Here is a 27771-nt window from a genome sequence, read left to right on the forward strand (position 1 = left end):
TCTGTAGCTCTGCTTCAGAAACTTCTATCGCTTTGCTCGCCTCCATCGTCCACAGGATTCATCCTTCAACTCCATGAGACAAGAACCAAGCTCTCTCATAAGTAGCATGTGCCTAACTCTACTGGGTTTAAAAAAAAAAAAAACACGATACATTATACATATTTTAGAAATATCTAATCTAAGATAATATTTTCCAATGCATGGGCACATAGAGTGTGAGAACCATTAGAACCTAAGCAAGAAAAAGTGCTTTGATTACTGTGTGTGTGTCCCATTTGGGATAAGCTCAGCACATTTGAGAGGGGATGGTCATGGGCCTGTGAGAACTGGCCTGTGGTCAGAGACCATGCCACGGGGGTACATGTACAGCCTGGGACAAACCCAAGAGCTGTCTGATTAAGGAAGACATTTTTAGAAACTTGCAGGAGGACAAGATATTTTTTTTTTTTGTTTAAATGTCAGTTTGCCTCCTTGGGCTGAAAGGGTCAGGGGTCATAGGAAGCATTCACTTGTAGGCTTTCCCGATCCTTCCAAGGCTCCCTCTCAAAGGGCCCATACGCCCTGTTCAGCGGGGACTGCTCCCTTGAAGCTGGGAGCCAGCCACGCAGATTCAGCTTTTATAGGAGTGGTTTCTAAAGGGAAAAGGAACAGATGCGGGCTGTAAAATATGTGGCGGTGAGTAGTCCAACAATAGTGATGACCCTGAGGCTTTTGTTGGAGGGTTTAGAGGGGGACCCATACCGTGGGGGGCTTGGGAGATTGTGTCGAGGATAAGCTTCAGAGAGGAAATTGTTAGATCTTAACGTGGTTGGCAGACGGAGTCAAGGAAACTGGGGCGTGGGGGGAGAAGCCAAGAAAATCCAATGAGGGTCAGTGACCTCAGGGGCACGGCTAGGAGGGCACGGCTCCAGATCCTTCTGCAGAAGCCGGCACCTGCAGGTTGTACCCCCCGCTCCTGTAAAGACCCTCCCCAGCCTGCCTCGGCTCCAGGGCAAGGATGCCCCAGAGAAAAGATCCGAAGGCTTTATTCACGGACGTTCACAAACCTGGAAGCTGTGAGCAGATTTCTGAATTCTGCTTCAGTTAATACTCCAGGTGCTATGGGGGTAAGCAAGGGGAAGTGTGGGCCAGGAAAAAACTGAGGTTTAAGAAAGACCTATATTTCTGCTCCTGAAAGCCTTATTTGAAAGAATCCTCTAAATTTAAAGGCTTTGGGCTGAAAATACTTTTAATTGTTTGCACAATTTTTATTTATCATTATCACTGGCTGCCTAAGTGCACAAACTTGTAAAATGTCTATCGAAACTACTTCAGTTTAAGAGGAACATTCCGGGGCACCTGGGAGCTCAGCGGTTGAGCGTCTGCCTTTGGCTCAGGGCGTGACCCCCAAGGTCCTGGGATCGAGTCCCGGGTCAGGCTCCCTGCGTGGAACCTGCTTCTCCCTCTGCCTGTGTCTCTGCCTCTCTCTCTGTCTTTCATGAATAAATAAAACCTCTTAAAAATTTTTGAAAAAAAAATTAGTAACATTTTAAAAGTTTGAAATAAGACTTAAATATTTGCATTGTTAATTATTTTTAGTACATTCAGATACAAAGGAAATCATATTTATAGCCAAAGGAGAGTCATTGTGTTGATTATAGCGAAAAAAAAGAATCGCTTCAGGTTCTAAGCAATTTTCTATCCTTTTTTAAAAAAAATAATTTTGTGAATTAAAAGCACGTAACTACGAGATTGTGATTTATAGTATTCATTCTGCTAAATAATTTTGTAAAGGACTAATATTATTGAATTAAAACGCTTCTACTTAGTGTATTCTGGAGGCTTTGCTGCTATAGGGCATGTAATGATACATCAGCACTGGCTCTGCTATCCAAGTAGTTAAGACAACAAGAGGAGAGAAAAAGAAAATCTGAACTTAGAAGTCATTCAACTACTAACCTGGCCATCCACATAAAACTCATTGAAAATCCTGGAAATTTGGAGAACTCTGATTGTTCATTGGTCCTTTCTGCTTATCAGGGCGGACAGCTTCCCCATGAGCCATCTTACCAAACTCTTTTCGCAGATTCACTACCGTGATGAAGAGTAAAAGTCAGTGTCTTACTGACCTCTTGACACTTTTCTTTTCCAGGAAACCAAGGACTAAAAAATAATAATTTCATTTCCTTTTGAGAGACAATATAGACATGATTCCTGGTGAAATCTGATTATGCCTAATACTGCAGAGATCTCATTTCCTGGCTGACACAATCCTGCCAGCAACACCGTCGCTTCCATTCGGGCCCATTAGACCCTCCTCCTGCTGCCTCTGCACAGCACAGAGCACCTGCCACTCGGTCCCTGTGACCTGTTTCACCTCTTTTGGCTGAGATCCTTCAGTAATGAAACAATGTGGAGAAATACAGGTCCAGGCCCAGATGTCGATGTGCGTAGCTCTAGATGGTTTGCACTGATGGCTTTTATGGACGATGTAGTGCTCTGAATCAGGGGGTCTCGTCCACAGCATTATTGATATTTTGTGACTAACAATTCTTTGTGGTCTTGTGCGGTGTAGGATATTTATCAATATCTCTGTATTAGACCTACCCTATTCTATGAGTGCCCCCCACCCAGTTGGGACAACCAAAAATGTCTCTAGACATTGCCAAATGTGCCCTGGAGCAGAAAGTCACTCCTGGCAGAGAAACACTGATATAAATATAGATAAAGATGAGAGAGAGAGAGAGAGAACACATGCATGAGCACTAGACATGGAGCGATGGAGATAGGTAGAGATGGAGAGTTAGAGACAGAGATAGGCATAGATAGATGTAGTTGCTTCTACAAGAATTCCAAAGACAGAAAACAGATACTTACAATTAAAAGACACACACACACACACACACACACAACTTTTCTCCAGTAGAGCCTGCCAGGGACACTCAGTAGCCACACCGTTTCAGCATGACGGCAGCATTTCCTCTTGATTACAGCAACTCTGGCTGGCTGCAACCCTGTGGGAGCCCTGGGGCTGGGTCCACGTGCTTGGACTAGCTTCCCAAGCCCCACTGAAGTCACTACAGTGCACCGCGATTATATAGAGGGAAGATAGTTCCCACATCCCACCATCGTCCGGAAGTCCATGGAAGGCATTAGATTATGAGTTCTTGCATATCATCTAATAAGGAGAATCAGGTGTTGAGAGAAATTGGACATTCCAATACTATATTTATTTTTAAAAGTAAAATAGATCTCTTCATATCAGCCACGGAAGATCACATTTCCTAATTTTGCTTGGCGTGCTGTACGACCTATGTACTCTAACTAGACTCTGTGGAAAGGGAGACAATCTTGATTTTTTTTCAGTATTATTAAAATGCAAAAAAAAAAAATAAAATGCACTCATAAACATTCCTTTACATATATTTTGTAATATTTGGAGGTATATTTGTGGAATAAATTCATAGCACAGCCTAGCTGAATGAGTTTGTTTATAGTTTTTTTTCAATTTGAGAGAAATTTCAAAATGTACATCTGAAATAATCCTAAAAAACTCAGACTTGTGAAAACATGTAAAGTTTTGCCATTCAGGACGTTGACATATTACTTTGCATTATTATTTAATTGGCTTTACATATACTTATTGCCATGAATTTCTTTTATTTGAACACTTTGGTCATATATTTAACAGATTTTCAATTAAATGATTTTCTTTCCTGATATTTCTGATAAGGTATCTTATCCACTAGCAACAGCAGCTTTGTGTCTTGCATACCTGCTATGAATTCTTTTTCTCAATTTGTCATTTGGCTTTTGGATTTTAAGTTTTAAGACATCAGATTCTTTAGACATTTTCTTTATGATTTCTAACTGATGTGTCCTGAAGAATTTTTTAGTATTTTTGCTATTCCATGTTAATAGTTAAATTGGTGATCCAATGTATTTATTTTAGTCATTAAGTACTGAAGATAAGGTTTTATATTTTATAAAATCATGTCTACTTTCAAGTTCCTATGACCCAAACCACAAAATATCTTTGCTGAACATGGGTATCATTTGTCAGTCTTCTTGTCATCTGTTCTCTTTCTAGGACTTGAAATGCTTTCCCTTATATCTACAAGTATATAAGGAAAGTGTCCTGGGAGTGGGAGCTTATTGAATATTTTCCATACGCATATATTTTTGATGATCCAAAAGGCTTCTCTGACCAAATGAACAAGTTTTCCACTTTCGAAATGGCCAAGATATTGAAACGAACCATCAGTGTTTGGCTACTGCAGAAAAAAATCACCATTTTGACGAGGGAGTGGCTGAAATTCAAATGCATGTTAAAACTTGCTTGTAGTATTGCAAACATAATTCTTCCAATCTCCCTTAAACAGTTTGTTATCTTATCTCTGGGATTTCTACTCACTAGCAGTGTCATCATTTTTGTTAATAAACATAAGTCTTATGAATGTGTTTATATAATATAGTTGGTCTCCACCAAAGCTATCTATTAAAATCAGCTGGGGTAATTACATACAGAGATGGAGATGGAGATGGAGATGGAGATGGAGATGGAGATGAGAGAGAGAGAGAGGGAGAGAGAGAGATAAAGATGATAGAGATATATAGCAGTGCTCAGGCCTCAATCTTATCCTTGAATTTCTAATTTCCATACTAGCGTACTGCAGATAGCCAACTTAAAAAAACAAAACACACAAAAAAAATAAAAAAAACAAAAAAATAAATAAATAAACTCATCCTTACACAGTAAGCACTGACCTTGCCTATGAGTTGCTAAATTAAAGCATATGTTGAGGGAAAAAAAAAATCAATCATATGTTAAGAAAGGAAATTTGAAAGATGTATCAGAAACAATTATTTTTTAGTTCATCACCTGCGGTATGTATGTAAAGTGGTGGACACAGCTACAAATTCTCCTAATTATGGGAATATGATAGATTTATACGAGAGGACCAGACACCACCACTGTCCCCCCTCAGCTTCTCTGCAGGGTCTTCATTAAGGTACGAGAACCTGTTTCAGTAACATGTAAGCACCGCTTGGGTTTCTGGGCTTTATGGCCTGAGACATTCCCTCTGTTGGAATGGGCTCTCGTGACGTGTTTTCTCCCCAGCGACCAGGCCCAGCTCTCTGGGGCCTCCTTGCCATGTGCCGGTGTGGTCAGGCTGGCCGTTCCTTCAGTTCCTGATCGTGTGGCTGGCTGAATAGGATACTGGGTCAAGATACCTGTTTGCTGTTAGTGTGGAACTCTAGTCTCTGTAGAATCTTTTAGACCCTCTTTGCACTACATTTATCAGAATCTTAATTGGAGCATTAGTCACCATCCAAGCTAAAAATAAAATGATGCTTTGATTTTTATCTGACTGTTGATCTGTGAGTGGCTCTGTTGGGACATCTTATGAGCAATGGGGGACAGAAAAGCAGAATGTAAGCACTGCTAGATCTCTAGGCTGATATAATCTGAATGTAATTGAAACCTCTTTTTAGCCCTTAAAACATCTCAAGTTCTAAACATCACTAGATATAATTAATATTACAAAGGTTTCTTAGCTAATTTTAATGCATTCAGGCACATGATTACAGTACAGAAAAAAGCACTGGAGAAAACAGTGATATTTTAGCAACACTTATACATGATACCCTCATTTTGATGGCCCTATCACATTAATCTCTAACTTCTGATCATCATTGTAGAAAACAAGGGATAATCTTGCATAAGTCACAGAAGGATTGCCGAGATCACTGCCAAAGCTATTTTCTTGTATTCTACAATAATCATGGAATAATATATTCTGATTTCCCACATATGCACGACACAGTTCCCCTCCATAGATTCACTTTTATCCATTTATTGAGGTTATAATGTTATCACAGTTGGAGATTAATGCCAACTTCGATTATTTTCTGATTTGGGGACAAATCAACACTACTTCACTACTTCATATTTAGAGAACACCTACTGGATAGCAGTCTCTCGCTTGGACGATTAACTCATGCTCATCCAGAGGAGAGGGAGATATACAACCCCAACAACAGGCAACGTCAGAGCTTGTGTAATTTCAAAGGAGCATATCCTTCAAGGTCTATGTTACTGGGACATGCTAAAGGAGCTCAGAAAAGATGGAACTTTTCTCAATGGTTGTTTTTTAACATGGGATGCACCGGCAAAATATTCTGAAATACGTATAATGTGAAGTGGGTTTTGGAAGTAGGATATCATTTAGGTGAGCAGAGGGAATGATGAGGAAATAGAGGTGATAAAGATATTCTCTTGTAAAATCAGGTTAAGGAATAACCTACAGATTCTTTCAACTAAATAATAAACTCCTGAGATGCTGTAGACAATGTTGTTGACCCTTCTCCCAAATCCAGACGTTGAAATACTAATCTCCAATGCAACACTATTTGAAAGTGAGTCCTTTGGGAGGTGAATAGGGCAAAAGTGTGGGGGGGTGTCTCATGAATGGGATTCATAACCTTTTAATGGAGATCCTAAAGAGCTACCTTGACCCTTCTTCCATGTGAGGAGACGGGAGAAAACAGTCATCTATGACCCAAGAAGCCAGCTCTCACTGAATATTAAATTTGCCAGAACCTTGATCTTAGACTTTCAACCTCCAGAAATATGAGGAATGAATGTCTGAGTAATGGAGAGATGTTGCAAAATGAAGAGTGTAAGACTTGACGACTACATAATTGGACCCTTGTGGGAATTTGAGAAGCAAGATAGCAGGCAGAGTCTATAAAGGGTAGAGATTCAAAAAATAGCAATAATGTGACAGGTCAATGACAGGTCATAAAAGTCACTGGTTGTAAGTCTAGGTACTTCAAAGAGCAGATTTTTTTCTTTTTTAAAGTAATCTCTGCACCCAATGTGGGGCTTGAACTCATCATGTGGAGATCAAGTGTTGTATGCTCTTCCCACTGAGACAGACATGCGTTCTTCAAAGAGCAGACTTCTATTCCTAACTTTGAGTCAAATCTTTTCTCTTGTACTTAAGAGAAGCCTTAATTTACCTTTCAATATCTATGTGTTAAAATTTAATTTATTGATGGAAGTGCACATTATATGTGTTTATCTGAATTATATAAATAATCCAAGATGATAACATATTGCATGTTGGAGATTTTTGTTTTGTTTCATTTTTGCTTTAAATACTTTTTTTTTCTTACGTAGGGTAAATAATATGGATAGTCCTCGCTAAAGATCAAATTACATTACAAAATTACAACAGCCTTCACATCCTAAATTCTGTTAGTTATTAAATCTAAATTATATATTACTTGAAAAAGATTTCTTTACTTTAGATAAACAAAAGAAATAATAAAATTTTCAAGTTCTTTAATAAAAAAAAATATTTATTATTTTTTAGTGCACAGGTTGAGCTAGTAAAAACAGTTTCTGTGCAGCAGCAAAACAAGAATTTGGACCAGGACAGCTCTAAGAAAAGAACTTCTATGACAACTCAGTGGGTCAGGGCAGGCATCAGGCCTCCTACAAAACATCCTTGGAATTCCAGAACTGCTGTGTGTGTTATGTTCAAGAACTAGACAAGTAGACGATGGTTCCAAGATCTAATGGTAGCAAGCATGGAGACTAGAGTCTCCCCCACCTTGTTAATGAGAATCTGATAGTAATTGAAACTGCTTTGCCTTAACCAATGTTGAAATGTTGCAACCACCTTAATGAGTGAAGAAAGGGTGCAGGTGTAGGCAGGGAGAGCCAGGGGCCCCTGACTAGGCTCTGGAACTATTTCTGGCAGGCAAGCGCTCTAAGCCAGAGTGAACAAGAGATAAGAGAATGGACCAGACCATGGCCCCGGATGTTACGGAGAATCTTTCTCTGGTGCCCAGTGTGTAATCACAGAAAATGACCAAACCTCAAAGAATGAAGTCATTAAGGGTGTCAGCAAGAGTCCTGGCTCCAACCAACACAGTACAGGAATCTCAAGGCCACAAGCTTCCCAGGCAGTTCTGCACATAAGACTGCCCCTAAAAGCCCTCAGTGGCCACCCGTTCTAGACCCCTCTGACTCTAGAGAGCTTCCTCTCTGCTTTCTGTTCTCAACTTCACTTAACACATTTTCACTTCACTTCACCCCTTGGTGTCTATGAGCTTCATTCTTGGACTCTGTGAGACAAGAACCCTGCAATCCTATAACATCAACAAAGCTCATATTCCTATTTTATGTCATAATTTATCCAAAATGTCATATGAGTAAAGACTCCTAGCACTTAGGACACCGTGACATTCTGTTTCTGATTTGTTTTGCCTATTTGTGTAATGATACCTGGAATGGTCACTTCTGTCCCAGAAGAGCTACCCTCGGCCCATAGACTGTCCACATGAAGGCATCCTAAGTGTGGAGATACAAGAAATCTAATAGAGATTAGATTCATAGAGAGACAAGGCATTTTCTTCGCCTTAAGGACTAGAAACTGGTAGAAATCTGACATATTTAGTCTCTGTCTCAAACAAAAAACTGTAGTTAACTGAGTAATTTATAGGAAGCCAAGTGATTCTTTCTTATTGGCCTTGTGTGTGTTGCTTTCTCTGGTGAAAATATCTATGTCAGTAAAAAAAAAAAAAAAAAATCATGATGTTGTACATATAACTCACCTATATTTCTAAAGCTCATTAAGGCACAGATACCAATTTATATACTGTTCACTGAAATAAAATACAATGAATACAAATACAAAATACAATGAATCTAGTTATTCCAACCTTAATATTTCCACTGCTGGAAGATAATAGGAATGTTGTTTTCTAAACCTTATAGTTAATATAGAAAATGGCCATAATGTCACGGTAAGAGCATAGATTACTTAAAGACAGGGAATCAGATTAACATTTAAGCAGATCTCCTTTAGAATAAGGTAAACTATAGGAATTATAATAAAGTAAAATAATTATAAAACATAACATAATATATATTAAAATAAGAATATTTTAAAGTATAAATTAAAAAATAGGAAATAGAAATATTGACAAGGAAATATTTTTAAAGAGTACATATGGAGAATTTTCTTAGTGGAAAGAGAAAGAATTACTTTTAAAAGAGAGTCATCTGATGATATTTGAATAAACTGGATTCTCTATTTCTTTTTTATATTATAAGTCTTTGCAGTTTCTATTACAATTCTTACTATTGTTATAACATATCACCATTCTCTAGTATGATTTATTTGGAATAAAAACTAGTAAATACTAATTTTTAGAAGAGCAGGAAATGGGTAAGAGATCTTGCATCGAATTAACAAGGATTATATTTATGGAGACTTTCCCAAACATCCAAAGTGCACAACCATATGTGTTAGGAGAAAGTTTACCTAAGTAATTTATAAAGGAGATACTTGGGTGCAATATATGACAAAAAGGGTAACTGGAAAAGAGTTTCTAAAAACAGGCAACACATATTGTAAAGACCCAGAAAACCCAAAAGGTGTTTTATATATGAAAATACATAAAGAAAGTGCAAATAGAAATTATCATTATATGTTTAATGTATTAACTTATATATATGCTAGTATATTAACATTTTACCTAGATTTTTTTCCTCATCACAAAATAAAATATAAAGTATGTGATTTGTGTGTCTTTCTGCAGACATTAGCAACGATAGTATTTTATTTATCCAAGCCATACAATTTCTTCTGCCCACTAAAAATTTTCCTACAAAACTCCGTATAGTCAACAATAATCTCTAATTAGTACAGATTTTAAAGCCAAAGGATAAAGCTTTATTTGTCTTATTTAAGTATGTGTATTCATTTACCTAAGAAATCTCAATTTCTGTTTAAGGGTTATTCCTCTTTCTTTTGACAAAATAATTTTTCTTTAAAAAGAAAAAAAGGATATGCTTGTACAAGCACAATTTTTTTTCTTGCAATAAATGAAAAAAAATAATTTAAAATCATCCAAGAAAATATTTGTTCTTTCTTTATGGTTAAAATCATAGATCAGAAGAGAAAGCTAATGAGGAATGGAATATATTATGATTGTGTAAACCAAAAATTCTCCAAAGAGTTCAATATTCTCTCATGTTTTATCCCACCCACTTTCCCTGACTCTTTGTATTCAATGAATTCTCTGACAACATAGAAGTTCCTTTTGTTGTTCTCTGAATTGTACTCATGCATTTCTCTTTGTGAGTTTTCTCTCAAATCCACTGTTGCTTAAAAAGAATGGTGTATTGTAACTTCACTTGAATTACCTTGACAACACCATTTACGGATCCACAGCAGTTTGATGTCTACAAATGAAGTTGATGATTGCTTTCAATAAGAAATTGTTCAGTATTTAAAAAAAAAAGTGCTTAAAAGTCTACTTTTTCTTTATTGCAACTAAAATTTCCTGATAATTAAATTTGAATAATCAATTCCAATTAAGTTTCAGAATCTAAGTCAAAGGGTGCCACCTAATCTATAGTATAAAGAGCCAATACTTTACCTCACTTTCAAATTCCCTTGTTGGAGCTGTCCATCATAAACCGATAAAATATCAAAATCTTCTTCAAGGGCAAAGGTATGAAATGACAATTGTATCCGATTACGTTCTCCTGTGATAATGATCCAGGTACAGTTCGCATAGTTGGGATAACCGTGAGGAAACCCTGGGCTCTCGATGGTGCCATTGGGACCTTGGACTAAACCTCCGCAGTTCTGACCTTAAAAAGAAAGCACACAAAAAAAAAACAGTATATTATTTTGGCCTGTCTTTACTTTGTGATTTTTTTTTAACTAAATTTCCAACCATTTTGGCCATTTTTTATAATGACTTATTTTGTGACCCTTCATGCACAAATGGTGAATTGTAGAAGCATTCTCTGGTGCTAAAAGGTGGGTGTGGGGGATGAGGAGGAGGCAAAGAAGGACAATATATAAATTTAGGAACTTGTATTAGAAATTTGAGGAAAAATGTTTTTTGCAATTTTCAAATACATCTTCATCAATACCAACCTGCCATATTTATGAAACAAATTTGGTGTCGATTATCTGCCACAGCGTGATGCTGAGTACTGAAACACTCTGCCTTAAGTCTCTTGCTCAGAAAAACTAAACCAACAGATCAAATAACCATTATAAAATGACACACAGATGCATGTAATAGTATATCCAAATGACTGCCACCAGAAGCAACATGAATAATTAGGGAAAACCACACTCAGTCTTCAAACTGTCGATTTCTAACAAACCCTGGCAAAGTCCCACAGAGCCAAAGAATAAAACAAAGCTGCATAAATCTCTCCCAGTTCAAAACAAAAGGCATAAAATAAGATAAATTAATTATGCAAAAATTAAGGAGTAGCCCAGCAGAAGAAGGGGCGCCCCTCCAGCGATGCCTTCCGATTCCCATGGGAGCAATTCAGCAATGGCAGGGAGAGCAGGTGCATCACCCCCAGACAGATGCCCTGAGAGTCAGGCTTCCCCCGAGAGGGCTACACTTTGTTCCTGCTTCTTAGTCTAACTCCCCTCAGATGGGCTGAATCAGCCTTGCTCTTACTGCTCAAGACTGACATTTGTGGCATGATGATGGATAATAAGATGTATAATAAGAAATATCTATTTGGTCTTTGTCTCCTTTGGCTCAGAGCTCCTAAAACCCTTGGAATTTCCTAAAGGATGACAGGAAAAGAGTGTCTTGTGTCATGTTAATGGGAGTGAGTAAGGAAAGTGTGCAGATGCAAGCAGGGAGAGCCAAGGGCTCTGAGACTATTCCTGGCAGGCAAGAGCCCTAAACCAGAGTGAGCAAGAGATAAGGGAATGGACCAGACCATGGCCCCAGATGTTAGGGAGAACCTTTCTTCAGCAGCTACTGTGTGTAATCACCGAAAATGACTAAACCTCAAAGAATGAAGCCATTAAGGGTGTCAAGTGAGAGTCCTGGCTCCAACCAACACAGTACAGAATCTCAAGGCCACAAGCTTCTCAGGCAGTTCTGCACAGAAGACTGCCCCTAAAAGCCCTCAGTGGCCCTAAAGCCCTCGGTGGCCACCCGTTCAGGACCCCTCTGACTCTAGAGAGCTTCCTCTCTGCTTTCTGTTCTCACCTTCACTTAATACACTTTCACTTCACTTCACCCCTCGGTGTCTATGAGCTTCATTCTTGGACTCTGTGAGACAAGAACCCTGCATCCCATAACAAGAGGACTTCTGGAAAGCACGTGAGGATGGGGGCCAGTTGCATGGAGAAACACATATTAGAGACGTTGGGACTTCCAGTCCCCCCTCCAGACCTCTGGGAAGGGGAAGGGGCTGGAGGTTACATCAACTGTCAATGGCCAATGATACCTATTAATCAATCATATCTTTATAATGAAGTCTCCGTAGGAACACAAAAGAAGTAGTTCAGAGGGCTTCCAGCTTGGTGAACATGAAAGACCCTGCCCTGTGCAGCTCATCTGACTGTTGACTCGTATCTTTTAATAGCCTTTGTAATAAACCTGTGATATAGCCAATAAGGGAATTCCTGAGTTCTATGAGCCCCTCTAGGACATTAATGGAGCTGAGGAAGAGGTCGGCGGAACCCCTGATTACAGCTGGTAGGTGAGAAATACAGGTAACAGCCTGGACTTCTGGGTTGTGCCTGGAGTGGAAGATGGTGCCATAGAACTGAGCCCCTGCCCTGTGAAATCTGATGCTGTCTGCAGGTGGACAGTGGCAGGATGGAGTGAATTTCAGGACACTCTGCTGGCGCCCTAAGCATTGCTGGTCTGTTGGAGTGGGTCCCCATCCCCACCGACGACTGGTGGTGTTGGTGCAGAAACCAAATGGGCAAAAGATGGGAAGCACAGTGAGCGCCATCAAGATGCCTTCAGCCACTGGGTGGATTTGAAACTGTTCCTAAGAGCTGGTTCCCTGCGGCCTTGGCTCCTCAAGATTTTATGGTTTTGATTTTAACATTGGGATTCTCTGGTGGTTCTGCAATTTCAAGAATAAGCCCTTTTTGGTAAACCGTAGCCCCAGGATTCAATGTACAAGGGCTGCAAGGACAGGGTCTGGGCGATTGGCAAGAGCCCCATGCCCACCCATCCACTGCGTTCTACCGGTAGATAAACCCTGGGTCCCTGACCCTCCCGACCTCCCCAGGACCTCTCCTGCCTGATGCTCCTCAGCCTTCATCCACCTGCTTTAGCTCCATCGTTCCTCTGCTACCTGTTTCTCCCACCTCCTCTTCCCTCATTTCATGTCTAGCATAAAAGCTTTAGTGACAGGCTACCCTGGTCCCTGCTGTGGTTGACACACGCCCTCGTGGGTGACTTCCCATCATGTGCCCGCCACCTCTACGTGTGGGCCAAGCAGCCAGAATGGAAAAAGGTAGGGACAGACAGGCCATGTGAACTGCCCTGATGAACACATTTAAATCACTTTAACTGTGAATCTCACCATCAGATCAGCGAACAAAGTAACTCCCATCAAATCTTTCCAGTCTTCACTCTGCCTGGGGCTAGCTAGTAAGTAGCCCCTGAAAACTGCCTGCGGGCTTTCATTCCTCCATCTGGACGTTTCCTACCAATATGTTTAAATGTATTTAAGTGTTTTGACAGTAGGAAGATATGAAAGTTTGGGAGGGACCAGGATACACTCAGATTATTATGTGCAGTGTAACTATCCGAATACTAGTATTATCCCAGCTTTTATTGTTAAACTGCAAACAGAAGATTATTTGCAACTACATTTTACGTGTTAAAAAAAAATACAGTAGTAGCTCTCAGAGTCAAGTCTTTCACAGGAATATTATCAAATGCTGGTGGGAGTTTGCTAAATCTTCATAAAAAAGATTTAATGAAAGGGATTTATGAGTTTAAAACCAAAGAACTAATAAGAAGCCCATTTTCCACTAAATTTAAGTCTAACAATAACACTGTAACAAGTAAGTATTAAAGCTGTGGGGTTTTGAAAGGTCTTTAAGGAAAATAGCTTCTCTGGTTTATCTAGCAATTCTTGCTTCACAGTAAATCACAAAGTGAATACTTGATTATAAATTGGAGGTAAGAAAAATAAATCCAAGAGAAAAAGTGTCAGCTGGAAGGTAGCTACTATGATAGACCCATCACGCTGAACCAGATGTTCAGATATTAAGATTTTCTCCAAGGAATAATATCGAGGCAGCAGTGGGTCCCCATTAGTACAGTGTATTTTGAAGAATGAGTCACATTTGATCAGTAGATAGAATTTTCCACAGGTCCTAGTGGAAACTTTGGGACTGCTCAAAAGTGAGATAAGTAACTAGAGCTTGGCTGCACATTCCAAACCACATAGGAGCTTTTCAAGTGTCTCTGCCTCAGATCAATTCTGATGCAGGTGGTCTGGACCGAGCATATCCAGAACAACCTTGAAGAACAGAACTGTTGTTTGTTTGTTTGTTTTTTTATGTTTTTATGTTTTTCAAAACTGGAGATCTTATGCTACTGAAGATCACATCTTATTATAAAGCTATACAGCTTTATATTATTATATATCATTATATGTGTGTATATATATTATATATAGTATATATCTATATAATAACGTATAATTAGATATATAATATAATCTATATATAAGATGATATATAATAAGGCATTATATATCTTCGTAAAAAGCAAACAGTGTTTAATTGGTACAAACCTTGATATCTAGGCAATGCGACAGAGTAGAAAGTCCCAAAACAAATTCCTAGAGATATAGACACTAGATTTATAGCAAAGGTGCAGTGCACTACAAAAAGGATGGTATTTTCAGTAGATGGTGCTGGGCCAATTGGAGATCCAGATGAGAAAAATAAATCTCAATCCCTACCTTACAATGCACATGAAGATCAATTCCTTATAAATCGCAGACCTAAATGTAAAATGTATAAGGATCACATTTCCAAAAAATAACAATGTAAAAACTCTTCTTAACTGTGGGCTAAGCAAAGGTTTCTTACATAGAACACAAAAAGTAATACTTCTAAAAGGAAAGAGTGAAAAAGAAACACAAACACTGGGATATTTGTATTCAACAAATGGCATGTCCCCAAAATAATAAATACACCTCACAAATCTATAAGAAAAAAGGTAATAGAATAATAATTAAAAAAAAAAAAAGACGACGATTATAGGCAGCTGGAGATTCAGAATCAGGGTGGGTTTTTCTAAAATTGAAAAAAGACAAATGGATCATAAAATGGAAACCCTTCAGCAGTCCCGACCTCTTTCTTGTCTGGGTCAGTGCTGATCCAAAAGATGTAAGGAAGTAGCATTTTGTGGGACAGGGAAAAAATAATAATCCTGATTTTGTTGGACTTTTTTTGCAGGGGCAACAATCCCACCCTGTTGTACACCATTCAACTTTTGGTCACAGGAGGAAATTGTGAACTTGCCAGCAATTTACTCAATGTCTCCCGACCCATCAAATCATCTTGACTCTTACTTAAAACACCAACACATATGGTACATGAAAATAATTATTTGTCTAAGCATTAGTACTACAATGGTATTGACTAGAGCTCCTGAGAGTAATTCAAAATTCTATATTAATGTTGCGTTGAAGGCCATCTTAGTTATCTTGAAGTTGTGGACGTCAGCACCATTATGATCTATCTGGGGCTCATGCTTCCTAACACACTCACCCACGTAATGGCCAACACCATCTGTAATTGAACTAAAATTATTCTCCAAATGGTTAATCCCAGGATGTAAAGTGATTATGATTAATGAATGCAAGTAATTTAGAGATGACATCCTTCATTGGTACCAGAAGTTAATCCAGGTATCCTGGTAACGTATGTATGTCTGAAATAAAGATTGCTTTAACAGCGAAGAGTTATTTTAGTTGAACAAAATAAAGCTAGAGAAGAATGTATATAGATTACACGTGTCATCCATATGTATCTCTGAATTTACATGTATGGGACTCGTCCGTAGCCCTGCTACCATCAAATGTCAAGGTTGAGCTTCTTCCTCAAACCTCCCCAGCAAAGATCTTTGTCTGTCTCCCTTATATGATTTTCCCTTCTTGGTTCTTACACTATCATGGACACTTGACTTCTACAGGGAACTCTAAAATATCTCACAAATATTTTCTTTTTAAATGGTTCAAATCTCTATTTCTCGATTTAAATGTTGGTCTTAAAAATAGCTTAAAATAAGCAGATTACTTTAACTGGGAAAAAATTCAATGGCCACATTTTTTAAATACTGTAAACATAATCACAGTAACATACTGCTCAACAGGCGTCCATCGTAAGTACTTTTTTTTATATTTTTTTATTTTTGTAAGTACTTTTGTAAGTTATATTTCCTGAGGGCACTGAAGTAATCTGCAGATAATTTTAGTCTTTTAGTGGAAATCGTGTTTTTTTTTTTTTTGCAAGATTGAAAACTCGATTATTACTGAGGAAAATGTCTAATGGTCTTTTTTTTGAGTACTGATGCTGAAAGTTACCTTGGAATCAAATGTCAATGTCGATGGGAGAAAAAGACTGTATGTACACACACAGATGAATGGCACACATGCCCTAAATACACATGACACAGAAACACGCAGAACTGATCCTACAGGTAAGTTGTTAGGTGCTACAATTGAAACAGACCAAATCAGGATATTTCGACCCATGCCTGAATTTTAAGGGACTGGTATCTGTCTAATAATGCGATATATCGGTTATATCTCAACGAAGCCAGAAAAACAAAAGAAACTGATATCTAGATCTTCTAGCAGTTAAATTATACCTTGTGAAATACTTGGTTCATTCTGAACTAATCAACGTAATATTAGGTATCAGGGACTCACACCGAGTTAATTTAGTATAGATTTCTACCCAACTTAGAGATCCTCAATACCACGGCGTCCAACACAGAGGATTACCAGCAGGGATTTCACTTCTCTCTCAGACGTTTTGGAGTGAGGCAGTGTTTTCAAAATATATTTTCACACAGAATCTCAGTTGGCCAGATAGCAGTCCTGCGACGTGATGGGTACAGATGTAGACATGCAGATGGACGCAGAGAGCCGTCCCAAGTTTCTCAGACATGAAGTAGGGCTTTCCGACTTAAGAGACTCATGTTTGTCCCTCCAAATCACAGCTGTCTCACCAGAGAGAAGCACGATACGAGAGGCAATCCATCCTATCTATCCCGGAGCACTGATGGAACCACAGTGAATGGCTCAGATCACACAATAAAACAGTGATGAAACACAGAGATTTAGAGACTCTCACTTCAGTTTTTATTTAAAACAGGTCTATGCCCATTGCAGTGGGGGGGAAAAAAAGGATAAAGTAGCATTTAAAACTATACGAATCATTCAGAGCCCCATGACTAAAGATTATTGTTACTATCATTACTGGACACCTTTCTAAGCTCGACACAATTTAAAGCAGTCTTGTGTTACCTAATGTGTGTGTTTGAGATGACATATTTGCCAGGCCTACAGGATGAGCAAGAGCCAGTGAGAAGCAGATCCAGGATGAGTCTGGGTGGGTTGGTTGGCTGGTGGATGCTGATCTTTGTAAGATGACCCCCACCCCTCAAGGAGACCACTGGAAAACCCATGCCCTGTGGAGAGTAAGCTGCTGCGTGTTGCATGGGGATGTACCCCTGAGTGGGACACACATCCTGGGAGAGGTTGAATTTCTTGTGCTCGGGGACAGTTCCCTACTTTGGAAACCCTCACCCCAGAGCATGGCGCTCTGTCCTGGTCATTTCTGAGACGAAATAATCTCTGTGCTCTGAAGGTGCCCCCCCCCCCGCCCACCTCAGGGTCTGGACCCCTCCTAATCTCTTACTGTCTAACTTGTGCTCCTAGTGAGCATACACCTTTCATTCCCTAAAAGAAAGTATTTTATGAGATGATTCATCTGTGATTCATCCCGCTTTGCTGTACGCATCTGATGAATGAGTGTGTCTAGAAGCAAATGCCTTCCTCGATTCCACAGTTGTTTAGTGCTGTTTTCCTCCATTCTGGACCTCATGACCCATTCTTAGAAAGCGATAGAAGTAGTTTTTGCAAAACTCCTGTGCCAAGCACTTGGCGTGTACTATCTCATTTAATTGTTGCACCGCCTTCTGGGTGGGAGCTAGCCTAGCTTCCATTTTGCTCGCTCTTAGATTTATTTAGACAAAGACTTATGATAAGGGAATGCCTTTGCTACACGAAACCCCATTCTGAGAGCAAATGTTTTCCTATCCGGGGCATTTTGACATTCAGCGATTTCGGTTCGTTGACTCCAGAGAGATACTGTCTGTATTGTTCAGCATGTGAAGGAAGCCACGCAAGGAGAGGATACTCCACACTGAAATCTACCAAGACGGAAACCAGTCACATGATAAATGATCTCCGAGACCACGGAGGCATAATCCAGAGATGAGAAGATTTGGGAAATCTATAATCATATTCCAACTACCTGGCCTGGTATCATTTATAAGAGCGAATAAATTTGTATGTAAACACAGAAAATGAGCAGAAGCTATATGAACATCACAGCGAAGACTCAGTAAGGACAGACATAAAAAATAAACAAGTTCATATCCTGTTGCAATAAGCACAGATTACCGCACTGATTTATTTTGAAAATGATGCAATTTTGAGAAAACTAAACATATTTATTAGACCCAGTGGCCACCTCGCCACCTCCTTTCACTCCCTCTATCCTTTCTGTGAAAACAACAATTTACATTTGTCCCGCTTTACGTACATTTCTACGCAAGGGAAATTTTACTTCCCTGAGACCAGATTCTTGATCTCTCTGAAGCTTCTCTGATTTTGACATTTTTTAGAAAGATAATACTGCACACCTGCAGGTTTGCTACAAGATTAAAAATCGCCTCTTCCTCTTGATGTAACAAAGTAGTAACTCTGAAGTTAAAAAAAAAAAAAAATAGGCCTTCACTTGAGTTCTCATTGTCCCTAATGACTAAGGATTATGACATACTTTGAAGTGGATCCAGCATTTCAAATATCAGGAGCCCTCAAATTTCAATGATGGAAGAGGAAGTTCCCCTGATCAGATAAAGACTTTTTGAAGCAGTAAACAAATCAAATATGCATTAAACTCTGCATTATCTCCTGCAGTTTCATCGATTACTTCAGGGTCTGCATTCTTTGGAAAATGATTAATTGCGTAAGGATCATGACTTAAAATGCCCTTCCTAGGACTTTGATTAAGGTGTTTCGAAATTGAGGTCTTCAGGCATGTTCTAGGAACAGCATGTCCTGAAGGAAGTTTTAAAAGCATTATATTTCTCGGTGCACTGGGAGCAGCTGAATATTGGCTCCTGTAGCTGAGAGCCTTGGGGTGCTTGGTTTAGTTTTAATCCCAAACACTTATGGGAGATTACTCACAACATGAGCAAAGAAAAAAAAGAAAAAAAAGGTAGAAAAGCCAGAGGCTCATGAGCCTGAGATGGGGCCAAGGAATCAGTTTATCCCTAATGATTCCCCAGCCCATGAACAAGGCCACACAGGTAGCCCTTTGAGTACAAATGAACCATGGATGTCCAATTTCTATTGTTTGTAACAGAAGATGAGATTTTCTCCAGGCTGTGTAAATATAAAGAGTATGATCTTTCTTCATTTTAGTAAAGTTTCTTATCATAAGCCAATGCATTTTAGGTCTGCTTAATCTATTTCCCTTTCTAGAACATGCCAAGCTTATCCACACCTCGGGGCCTTTGCACAAGCCTATCCGTCTGCCCTGAATGCCCCTCTCCTAGATCTTCCCGTATCTGACATCGCTTCATGCAGGTTGAGTGCAGACACTCATCTTGGTCAATGACCTGCTGCATCATTGCTAACTGTCCCTCACCCTGATGGTCCTTGTTGTTGTCCCTATCGTTTTGTGAATGTATCCTGTTTACCTGTTTACTCACTGACTACCTGTCTCTGTAACTAATATGTGACCCTTTCCAGAGTACGGATGCTGCCTGCTTTGCTGATATGCCCATTCCAGAATAGTGTTTGGCACTTGATATGCAATAGTTAAAGTATGTGAGCAAGTTGGGTGTATGAGGGGGCAGCAGTGATAACGGCGGCACAGGTTTAATCTATATACACATTCAGCTAGAAAGAGTCTGTAAAAATACAAAGTCACGGTACTAGAAGGAACTTCACCGGTCAACTCCACCCAGGTGTTGGGTTGCCCAGGGCATTCAGGGCTGTCATTCGTATCCCTAAGTGGGGTCCTGTGACCTCAATCCTGTCTAGCAACTTGGTTTTCAAGAGCGCCTTAGACTAACTCAAATGGCCCCTGCTTCATTTGAAGCTGAATTCCTCCTCTGCAACCCTCCTTGCACATTGGTAACTCTGCCTTTTTGTTCTGAACGGGGTCATAATTCAGGGCAAGGCAACGCTGAAGTGAGTCAGACCTGGAACTGCAGGGTTATGATGTCAATGTTGTTTCCTTAGCTGCAATACCGGGGGAAGGAAACTTTGCTTAATTCTAGGGCTGCCATGATCTCATCAACTGAGAAATGGTTGATTACATTAGTGGTAATCGAGGTGGTCAGTGTCTACACACTCTGCAGAGATGAATTGGAAGAACTGCGTGCACAGTGTGGGGGCAAAAGAGCATTGGTCTCTGGGTCAAACAAAAACAGAAGTCTGACAGATTTCCAGCTTGGACCTTTGGGGATTGGAGCAAGTCACCAGGTCAATGTTAGCCTCCGTTTCCAGAAGGGAAGTGAGGGTGACTTTGCACGGTGCTTGTAGTGATTTCCAGAAGGTGCCTTTGGACCCACTCATGCTTGCTTGGTGCCTTGCCCAGATGGTCCCTCTGGGCCCACTATGGTACTTGACATACCAAGATCACAAGCGCCAAATCATTTGACTTTAGAGTTTATGAATGATGATGCTGATTATATCACTAAACAAACCCAATAAAGGCAAAGCAAACAAGCAAAAGAAGCCCCGCTCTATTGGCTCTATTGTGGTTCCCAAATCCCACACTGGTGCTCTTTAAATAGACGGTCTTCTGCTTAAAACAGGTTCCTGCCTAAATTTGAGTCTTTTCTTTCAGAAACTTCAAATCTATCTTTCTATACTGCAAATTATTCTGAAGCCAATTCTACTTTTCTCACAGAAACAAACCATACTCATCAATTAAGATAATTCTTCCTCTCCATAGCCTGTACAATTAACATTCTTAATTGGATGTCAGATATTTCTTTATCTTTTAATGGAATTCCCAGTAATGAAACACATCATTACGGATAACTAGGATTGAACTGTTCCCCAAATTTGAAATAATGTTATTTCATACTCCTGCTTTAATACAGAAGTCAAAAGAAGCATAAATCAGGCTCCCAAGGTAATGGTGGTGGATCAATGTAAGGAAATAAGTTTCCCTTAAATAGAGCATTAAAAATATCAGATGCTAATTGATATAGTTTAATCACGATGCTGTATAATCAATTCAATGTTCCTTGTTAAGAAAGGTGAAATAAAACCACCAGCAGACTCCTTCACTGGATTCTCAGAGTTTCTATCAGTATCTATGGGCCTCCCCAACCCCTACATGAATTCTTTCTGTGCAGCTGGGTGATCACTACTCTTCCATTCCCAATTTCTTTCATTTCTGAACAGCAAAGAATGATTTCTAGATCATCAAGAGATATTTTAAAGTTCTAATAGTATAGTCTCTCTTAACGTTGAGTGAGTTTCTCCAAAGAGAAACCGAAATCTTCAAAAGTCATGCTAAACACCCAACCTACTATATGAAAAATGGAGCCACTGAAAAGTCTCTGGTGGGAGGAAAGTAAAAGACAACATTAACTGATGAGGTCCTCAGTAGCTGGAGAAGCTTTTTAGATTCAGAGTCTGAAAGCATGACAAATCATGAACAGTTATTTATTATCTGTACCCAAATTAGCAAATAAATTTTAAAAATGAAAAATAAATATGTAATGATTTTCTCTGCTCTTTTAATACAACACAGAATAAGTGGCTGAGATGACAGATAAGTCAGCCTCTTAAGGGTTATCTTATAGATTTAATGTAAAATAATAGTCTCCAAAAGTTGCACTTAAATTTACTTTTTTTTTTTTTTTCTTGAAAAAAGGATTTGCATCTATTTGTCCCTTTGGGTAAATAGACATGGAGCCCTCTAAGACTCCTGAAATGTTAGTGGTCTTAATTTAATGTCTCTGCTGTTCCAGTTTCTCAAATGTGGAGAAGGCTCTTGCTGCCCAGACTCTTAGTGCCCTCTGGGAGGATCCTGATCACCCACTGGCCCTCAGTGCTCACCTCAGTCATTAGTCCTTTTTTTTATTTTATTTTTTATTTTTTTAAATTTATTTTTTATTTTTTTATTTATGATAGTCACAGAGAGAGAGAGAGAGGCAGAGACACAGGCAGAGGGAGAAGCAGGCTCCATGCACCGGGAGCCTGATGTGGGATTCGATCCCGGGTCTCCAGGATCGCGCCCTGGGCCAAAGGCAGGCGCCAAACCGCTGCGCCACCCAGGGATCCCCTCAGTCATTAGTCCTGTGACCACCTACAGCCAAGGAGCATGAAACAGTGAGATTCTCTCTCTCTGTCTCTCAGTCTCTCCACATGAAACTATGATCTATGTCATCATTTACAGGGCTGATTTCACATACAACCATGTTTCATCTTTTAGCAGATTTTTGACATTTACAATTGTGTTTTTACTCAGAGTCATGATTTTTAGTTAGTGAATTTGTGGGGATAAGGATTCTACTATAAACTACTGTTGCAATGGCAGGGAAACATCATGATGCCCACTGTCCCAGATTCAGTGCTCAGCTAGGACTGGGGCGAGTTACCTGTTAAGCACTTCTTATCTGCTAAATGTGTATTTTATGGATGGTTGGGAAGGATGCATGTCTACTGTGGTTACAAAATCAAAGTATGAAGAATTTGTTTCCTTATATACCTTAGATTGATGTTAGTCAGAAGTGAATCTAGCAGTCTCTTAGTACTCATGCTTAGTCCACCAGAACCAGGAATTATCAATCCCATTACTGTATTATCTATACTGTGACTACCTATTTCTCCTGGCCTAAACCTCTCTTTGGGCTGCAAGTGCTATATCTGGCAATGCATTTGAAAAAAAAGCGATGATGACCCATCATCATTTTATGTAATCTTTTCATAAAGATGTAAGTACACTAGATTAGAAGCCATATGAGGGCAGATATCTTCATCCTAGACTGATGCTCCTGCTCAAGTGCTAAGTTCAATGCCCAGCACATATCAGATATTTAGTAGACAGGAGCAGAAAACCCAGGTTACCTGTTGTATCTGGTAAAGGATATTACCACTACCTGCAAGAGGCATTGAATACTCACTACATGGCAAGCACTTTCCATAAGTTGTCTCATCCTCTCAGGGATTATGATAGACAGCCATTGTGATTCCTTTTTTTTTTTTTTAACTGATGAGGAAACTAAAGAGGTAAGTGCTTTGTCCAAAGCCACACACATACACAAGCAGAAGAAGGGGGAAGTGAACCAGGCTATTTTATTTCAACACCTGTGCTCATTCCCTTACACCACAATTTAGAAACCTTATGCTATTTCTCCCTTCTATTTTCTAAAAAGAATGATTCTTACAGACCATACTACAGAAGCAAAGGACAGTTTCTATATCCTAAGAATACTCTTACTGCTTGCTCTTTGTGAAGAGCCAGGTAATTATGTACATTGAAAAAGAAACAAAAAAGTGTGTTTGTGTATCCAAGCTGAGGCTTGGATTCTGCTTATTTGTCTCTATTTATAGGTGGGCATTTGAGAAAGCCAAAAGCTATTTCCAGTTACAGTTGTATTCCTTAAATAAGTCCTCTGACCCAAAGCCATTATATGAATTACTGCATAAAAGAGGGTTTAGGGTTCAGGTATATTTTTAGGTGTGGAATTGGGGACATTATGTGTCGACACATAAGATATATATTGCACAGCTCCAGGGAATGCTGTTCACACACACCTCCCACCTGATTAGCTGATTGGATATAAGTTTATTGAGAACTTGATTGGCATCAGAATTTCTCATGTCTTAGATGAAATGAGGTTATATCTAAATATGTACCAGGACAGAGACACTGACTACACAGCTGTGGAAATATCAATGGAAAGAAAAGCTCCATTTATGAATTTGCTGCTATAATTGATCTTTACCTGCATATCTCCATCTGTTTTAATGGACTTTCAACTTGCTCCTATGCAGTGCGCAAGAGAGTACACAGTCCTGGCATCTGCCCCTTATTTTATCTTGGTTTGGTGATGTTTCTGAACAAATCATGCATGATATTAAAATTCCATGGAGGATTGGGATTCCCAGTACAAGCTACTTTGGCCAAAAAAGAACTACCGTCCTTTCAAAATCTGGGGCTTTGAGTTGGAAGAATAAGGTCTAGAGTCGACTGTGTGTGTTTTTATTTTACTGATTTCTTTTTATTTATTTGTTTGTTTGTTTATTTATTTTATTTTAATTTTACTGATTTCTAATGAGAAGTTTGAGGCACAAACGTCACCCCGCCCCACTCCTGTAAACACAGTCTTTCAGTGATACCTAGATTCTAGTCCTTTCTGTTTTATCCTAGATAACATTCCAAGGTTTGATTGATATTGATTGATCGATTAAAATAGGCTCCATGCTCAGTGTGGAACCCAATGTGAGATTGAGCTCACGACCCTGAGATGGAGACCCAAGCTGAGATCAAGAATCAGATACTTAAAAAAAAGAATAATACAATTAAATTAAAAAAACAAAAAACAAAAACGAATCAGATACTTAACTGAGTCATGCAGGCACCCTTCTTCCAAAGTTTTAAATTAAAAAATAATAATAATAAGACTAATGGAAAAAAACAGCTTTTTTCCTAGATAAAGAATATTAACACAAGTGTGGATCTGTTTTGCAGAAACATACTAATTTAATTTTCTTTGCTTTAACTATTTCAATGAGACAGAAGATTATACTCATAACTTCAATATTTGTAACAAGAAGGAATATGGACACAGAGATAAGAGCCCTCTGCAGTGTTAACTGCTCTGAGCTTAGCACAGTAAAGGAAAACATTTAGATCTATTGGAGATGTCTCGAGGAACGAGCCTGTGATGCTAAGTGAATGGCTGAGGCTAAAGTGTGTGTGTTGCTTTCAACCATGAGAAAATCCTAATGATGTAAAAACCTCCATAGCATTGGAAGTGTACAGATTTAGCAATGTCATAGAGCTAGCGTGAAGCAGAGAGAAAATGAGTAAGTGATAAAAAGTGTTTAATTACTAAGAATTAGTTTTCGAAATGAATGAAGGGAATCAAAAGGTGCCTCTAGTTTTGAGGTAGATGAGCCTTGGGGATGTCAGGTACAGCATGGTGACCACAGCTGACCCTAGGCTTTTTGTTTTTGTTTGTTTTTGTTTTGTTTTTTGTTTTTTGTTTTTTGTTTTTTTTCCCATGTAGCTTGGTTATAATCATTGGTAGAAAATCAAACTGGAAAATGGAAGTGGATCGGAGAAGAAAGAATGATGTGTAGTGGTTTATCAACTCGAGTCCTACTTTGCATTCGCACCTAAGGACTGACGTCCGCTGGTCATCAGCAGCTCGGGCCCCAGTTGCAAAGCAGAGGCCACGTGATAAGAGCCTCAAAGCGTTCTTACTCGTCCCCCAGGAACGTTGGCCCTTCCGTGTCTGCCGGGTGTATGATGACATCCGGCCCTTATTATCTCAGACTCTCTAATCCAGTCACTTCTTTTAGGATCAAACGCACATACCTCCTCTCCATCTGGGTAGGTGCATGGTTACGACGGGGTATTCGATTCACTGAACAAAACAGAGAGATTTTGAGATGAAAGATTCCTATCTCAGGAAGGCCGCCGCCTGCAAGCCAGGGACACAGGCTCTGCTGCAAGTCCCAGGACTGTGAGACCGGAGAGAAGGTTCTCATCCCCTTCTCTGGTTCAGTCGCTGACCTGGATGAGAGGTTGACCCGTAAATATCCCTAAAACCTGAGTTCCCTCCAAGATATACAAGAGCTGCCCAGAATAAGGAGGAGCCTGAACCGTCAACCCTAAAGGGGTTAAACACCATCTCCCAATCTAACTTAACAAATAAGACAGGAGATGAGGAGAGGTAGGGGAAGAGGTGTGATAAATTCTACTCCCATTCCTAAAGAATCCAGAGACTCCATTATTTGGAGTCTTCAAAAGAACCATAAAATCCCTAAGGAGGCTACACGGGAGATGACCTAGGAAGGTGAACTCAGTCTCGTTTATCCAGAGAGCAGGATCAATTGTAAAAGGCAGTCGGACGTTTCTTCTAAGTCCAGCTTGTTAACATCAGGAAAGCCCTTTGGACACAAACATAGGAGACTTCCTTTCTGACTTTTCATCCGTTCTGCTTTGGGGGGGAAATGGGTGTTGCCGCTGAAGTGGGACCAGCAGGGCAGTTCCCCGCAGCTCATGGGACAGAATGAGCGTGCCCAGCCGGCCAGGAACAGAGCGTCCCCAGACCGAGCCACAGGGCAGCTCCTGCGTCAGGGACTGGCTCATGAGACACTGAGCTCATTGTCTCTTCCCTCGCCACCGGTTCAGGACATTTAGCAAAACTTTCCTAAGTCGACTATGTCGTGGTATCACCAGGCGCTGGTTTAAGAGGTTAAGTAAATGGCTTCTCTTATCTACGAAAATCTGACAAGGGTAAAGGATAATTTGATCCACGGACCACCAAGCACCTGATGAAAGGTGACAATCACTAATGCACAACTAAATTAAAAGTTTCATTTTAAGCAGGCTATTAAGTAGATTGATGGTTATTTTTCATGCAGCAGCAAAAACACATAGAATGCACCATCCTTTTCCTATCACTTGAAAACTCCATTATTGTGATTTAATTCACAATAGCAACTTGTCTGCTTCTGTACGGTTGCAGATAACGTTATTTCCCTCTCTTAGGCAGGTTTGGAAATCTGAGTTTTAAATGAAGCAAGGACTTACAGGCAACACATATTCTAAAATAGATTTTAGAAACCCCTGATCAAAAAAAAAAAAAAAAGAAAAGAAAAAAGAAACCCCTGATCATGATTGTTTCTATTTGTTTCAAAATAGAAACTTTTCTTTGTGATTTATGACATGCATTAAAATAGTCCTAGATAACAGCTCAGTGCTGTCAAGTCAACTGCAGGGGTTCCTGATCTCAATAAGATTCTTGGGTAGCTCAGTTGCCCCAGGCTGAAAATAATCATGACACAAATGGCAAGAAGGAAACATAGGAGGGGAAATCTATTTTCAAACACATTTTTCTGGAACTCCAACGCATGCTAAGTATCATTTTGAATTTGAATTGAGGCATTTGCAAACAACTGGTCTTTATCAAGTGTCATGCTTTTAGGATCCTGAAGAAGACTTACATTTGTCATGTTGTTATTCATGAAAAAATATCTCAATAGCCACTTTTCTCCAAAATATGTCATTAAGGACATTTTAGGATTGAGTTGGGTTCATTTACTCATGATCAGGGTTTTGATACCCAAGTATTAAGGTCTGCTTTGTACATGAATTGACTACAGTCCCCTTAGTTTGAAAATAACCTCTTTTAAGTCCCATAACAAGCCTCAGAATCACTTTTGTCTCCCTTTGCAATCTGGAGCCAATTTAACACTACATTTGTTTGGTGTATTTTCTCTTTGTCTATTGCATTGTCTGTCTGTTGTTCCATTTTTAAACTATTATTCTGGGATGGCCTGGATCTAGCACTCGCAATGTATGTAAAATCCTTCTCCAGAATGCAGTTCAGACAGTAACTCAGGCAGATCGCAAGTAAATAGAGATGTCAATAGGAAGGATGCAAGTGGTTGTAAAA

General features: G+C 39.4%; 1 protein-coding gene across 1 annotated transcript in view; it reads right to left on the reverse strand.

The window, feature by feature from the left end:
• The window catches only part of CSMD1 (CUB and Sushi multiple domains 1), a 1869885-nt gene that overhangs the window by 1520086 nt on the left and 322028 nt on the right, over positions 1 to 27771 (reverse strand). The window contains 1 exon segment of the mRNA XM_055335505.1: positions 10441 to 10657. Coding sequence (XP_055191480.1) covers positions 10441 to 10657 — 217 coding nt within the window.

Source organism: Nyctereutes procyonoides, unplaced genomic scaffold, assembly GCF_905146905.1.
Source record: "Nyctereutes procyonoides isolate TBG_1078 unplaced genomic scaffold, NYPRO_anot_genome, whole genome shotgun sequence".
Classification (NCBI taxonomy): domain Eukaryota; kingdom Metazoa; phylum Chordata; class Mammalia; order Carnivora; family Canidae; genus Nyctereutes; species Nyctereutes procyonoides.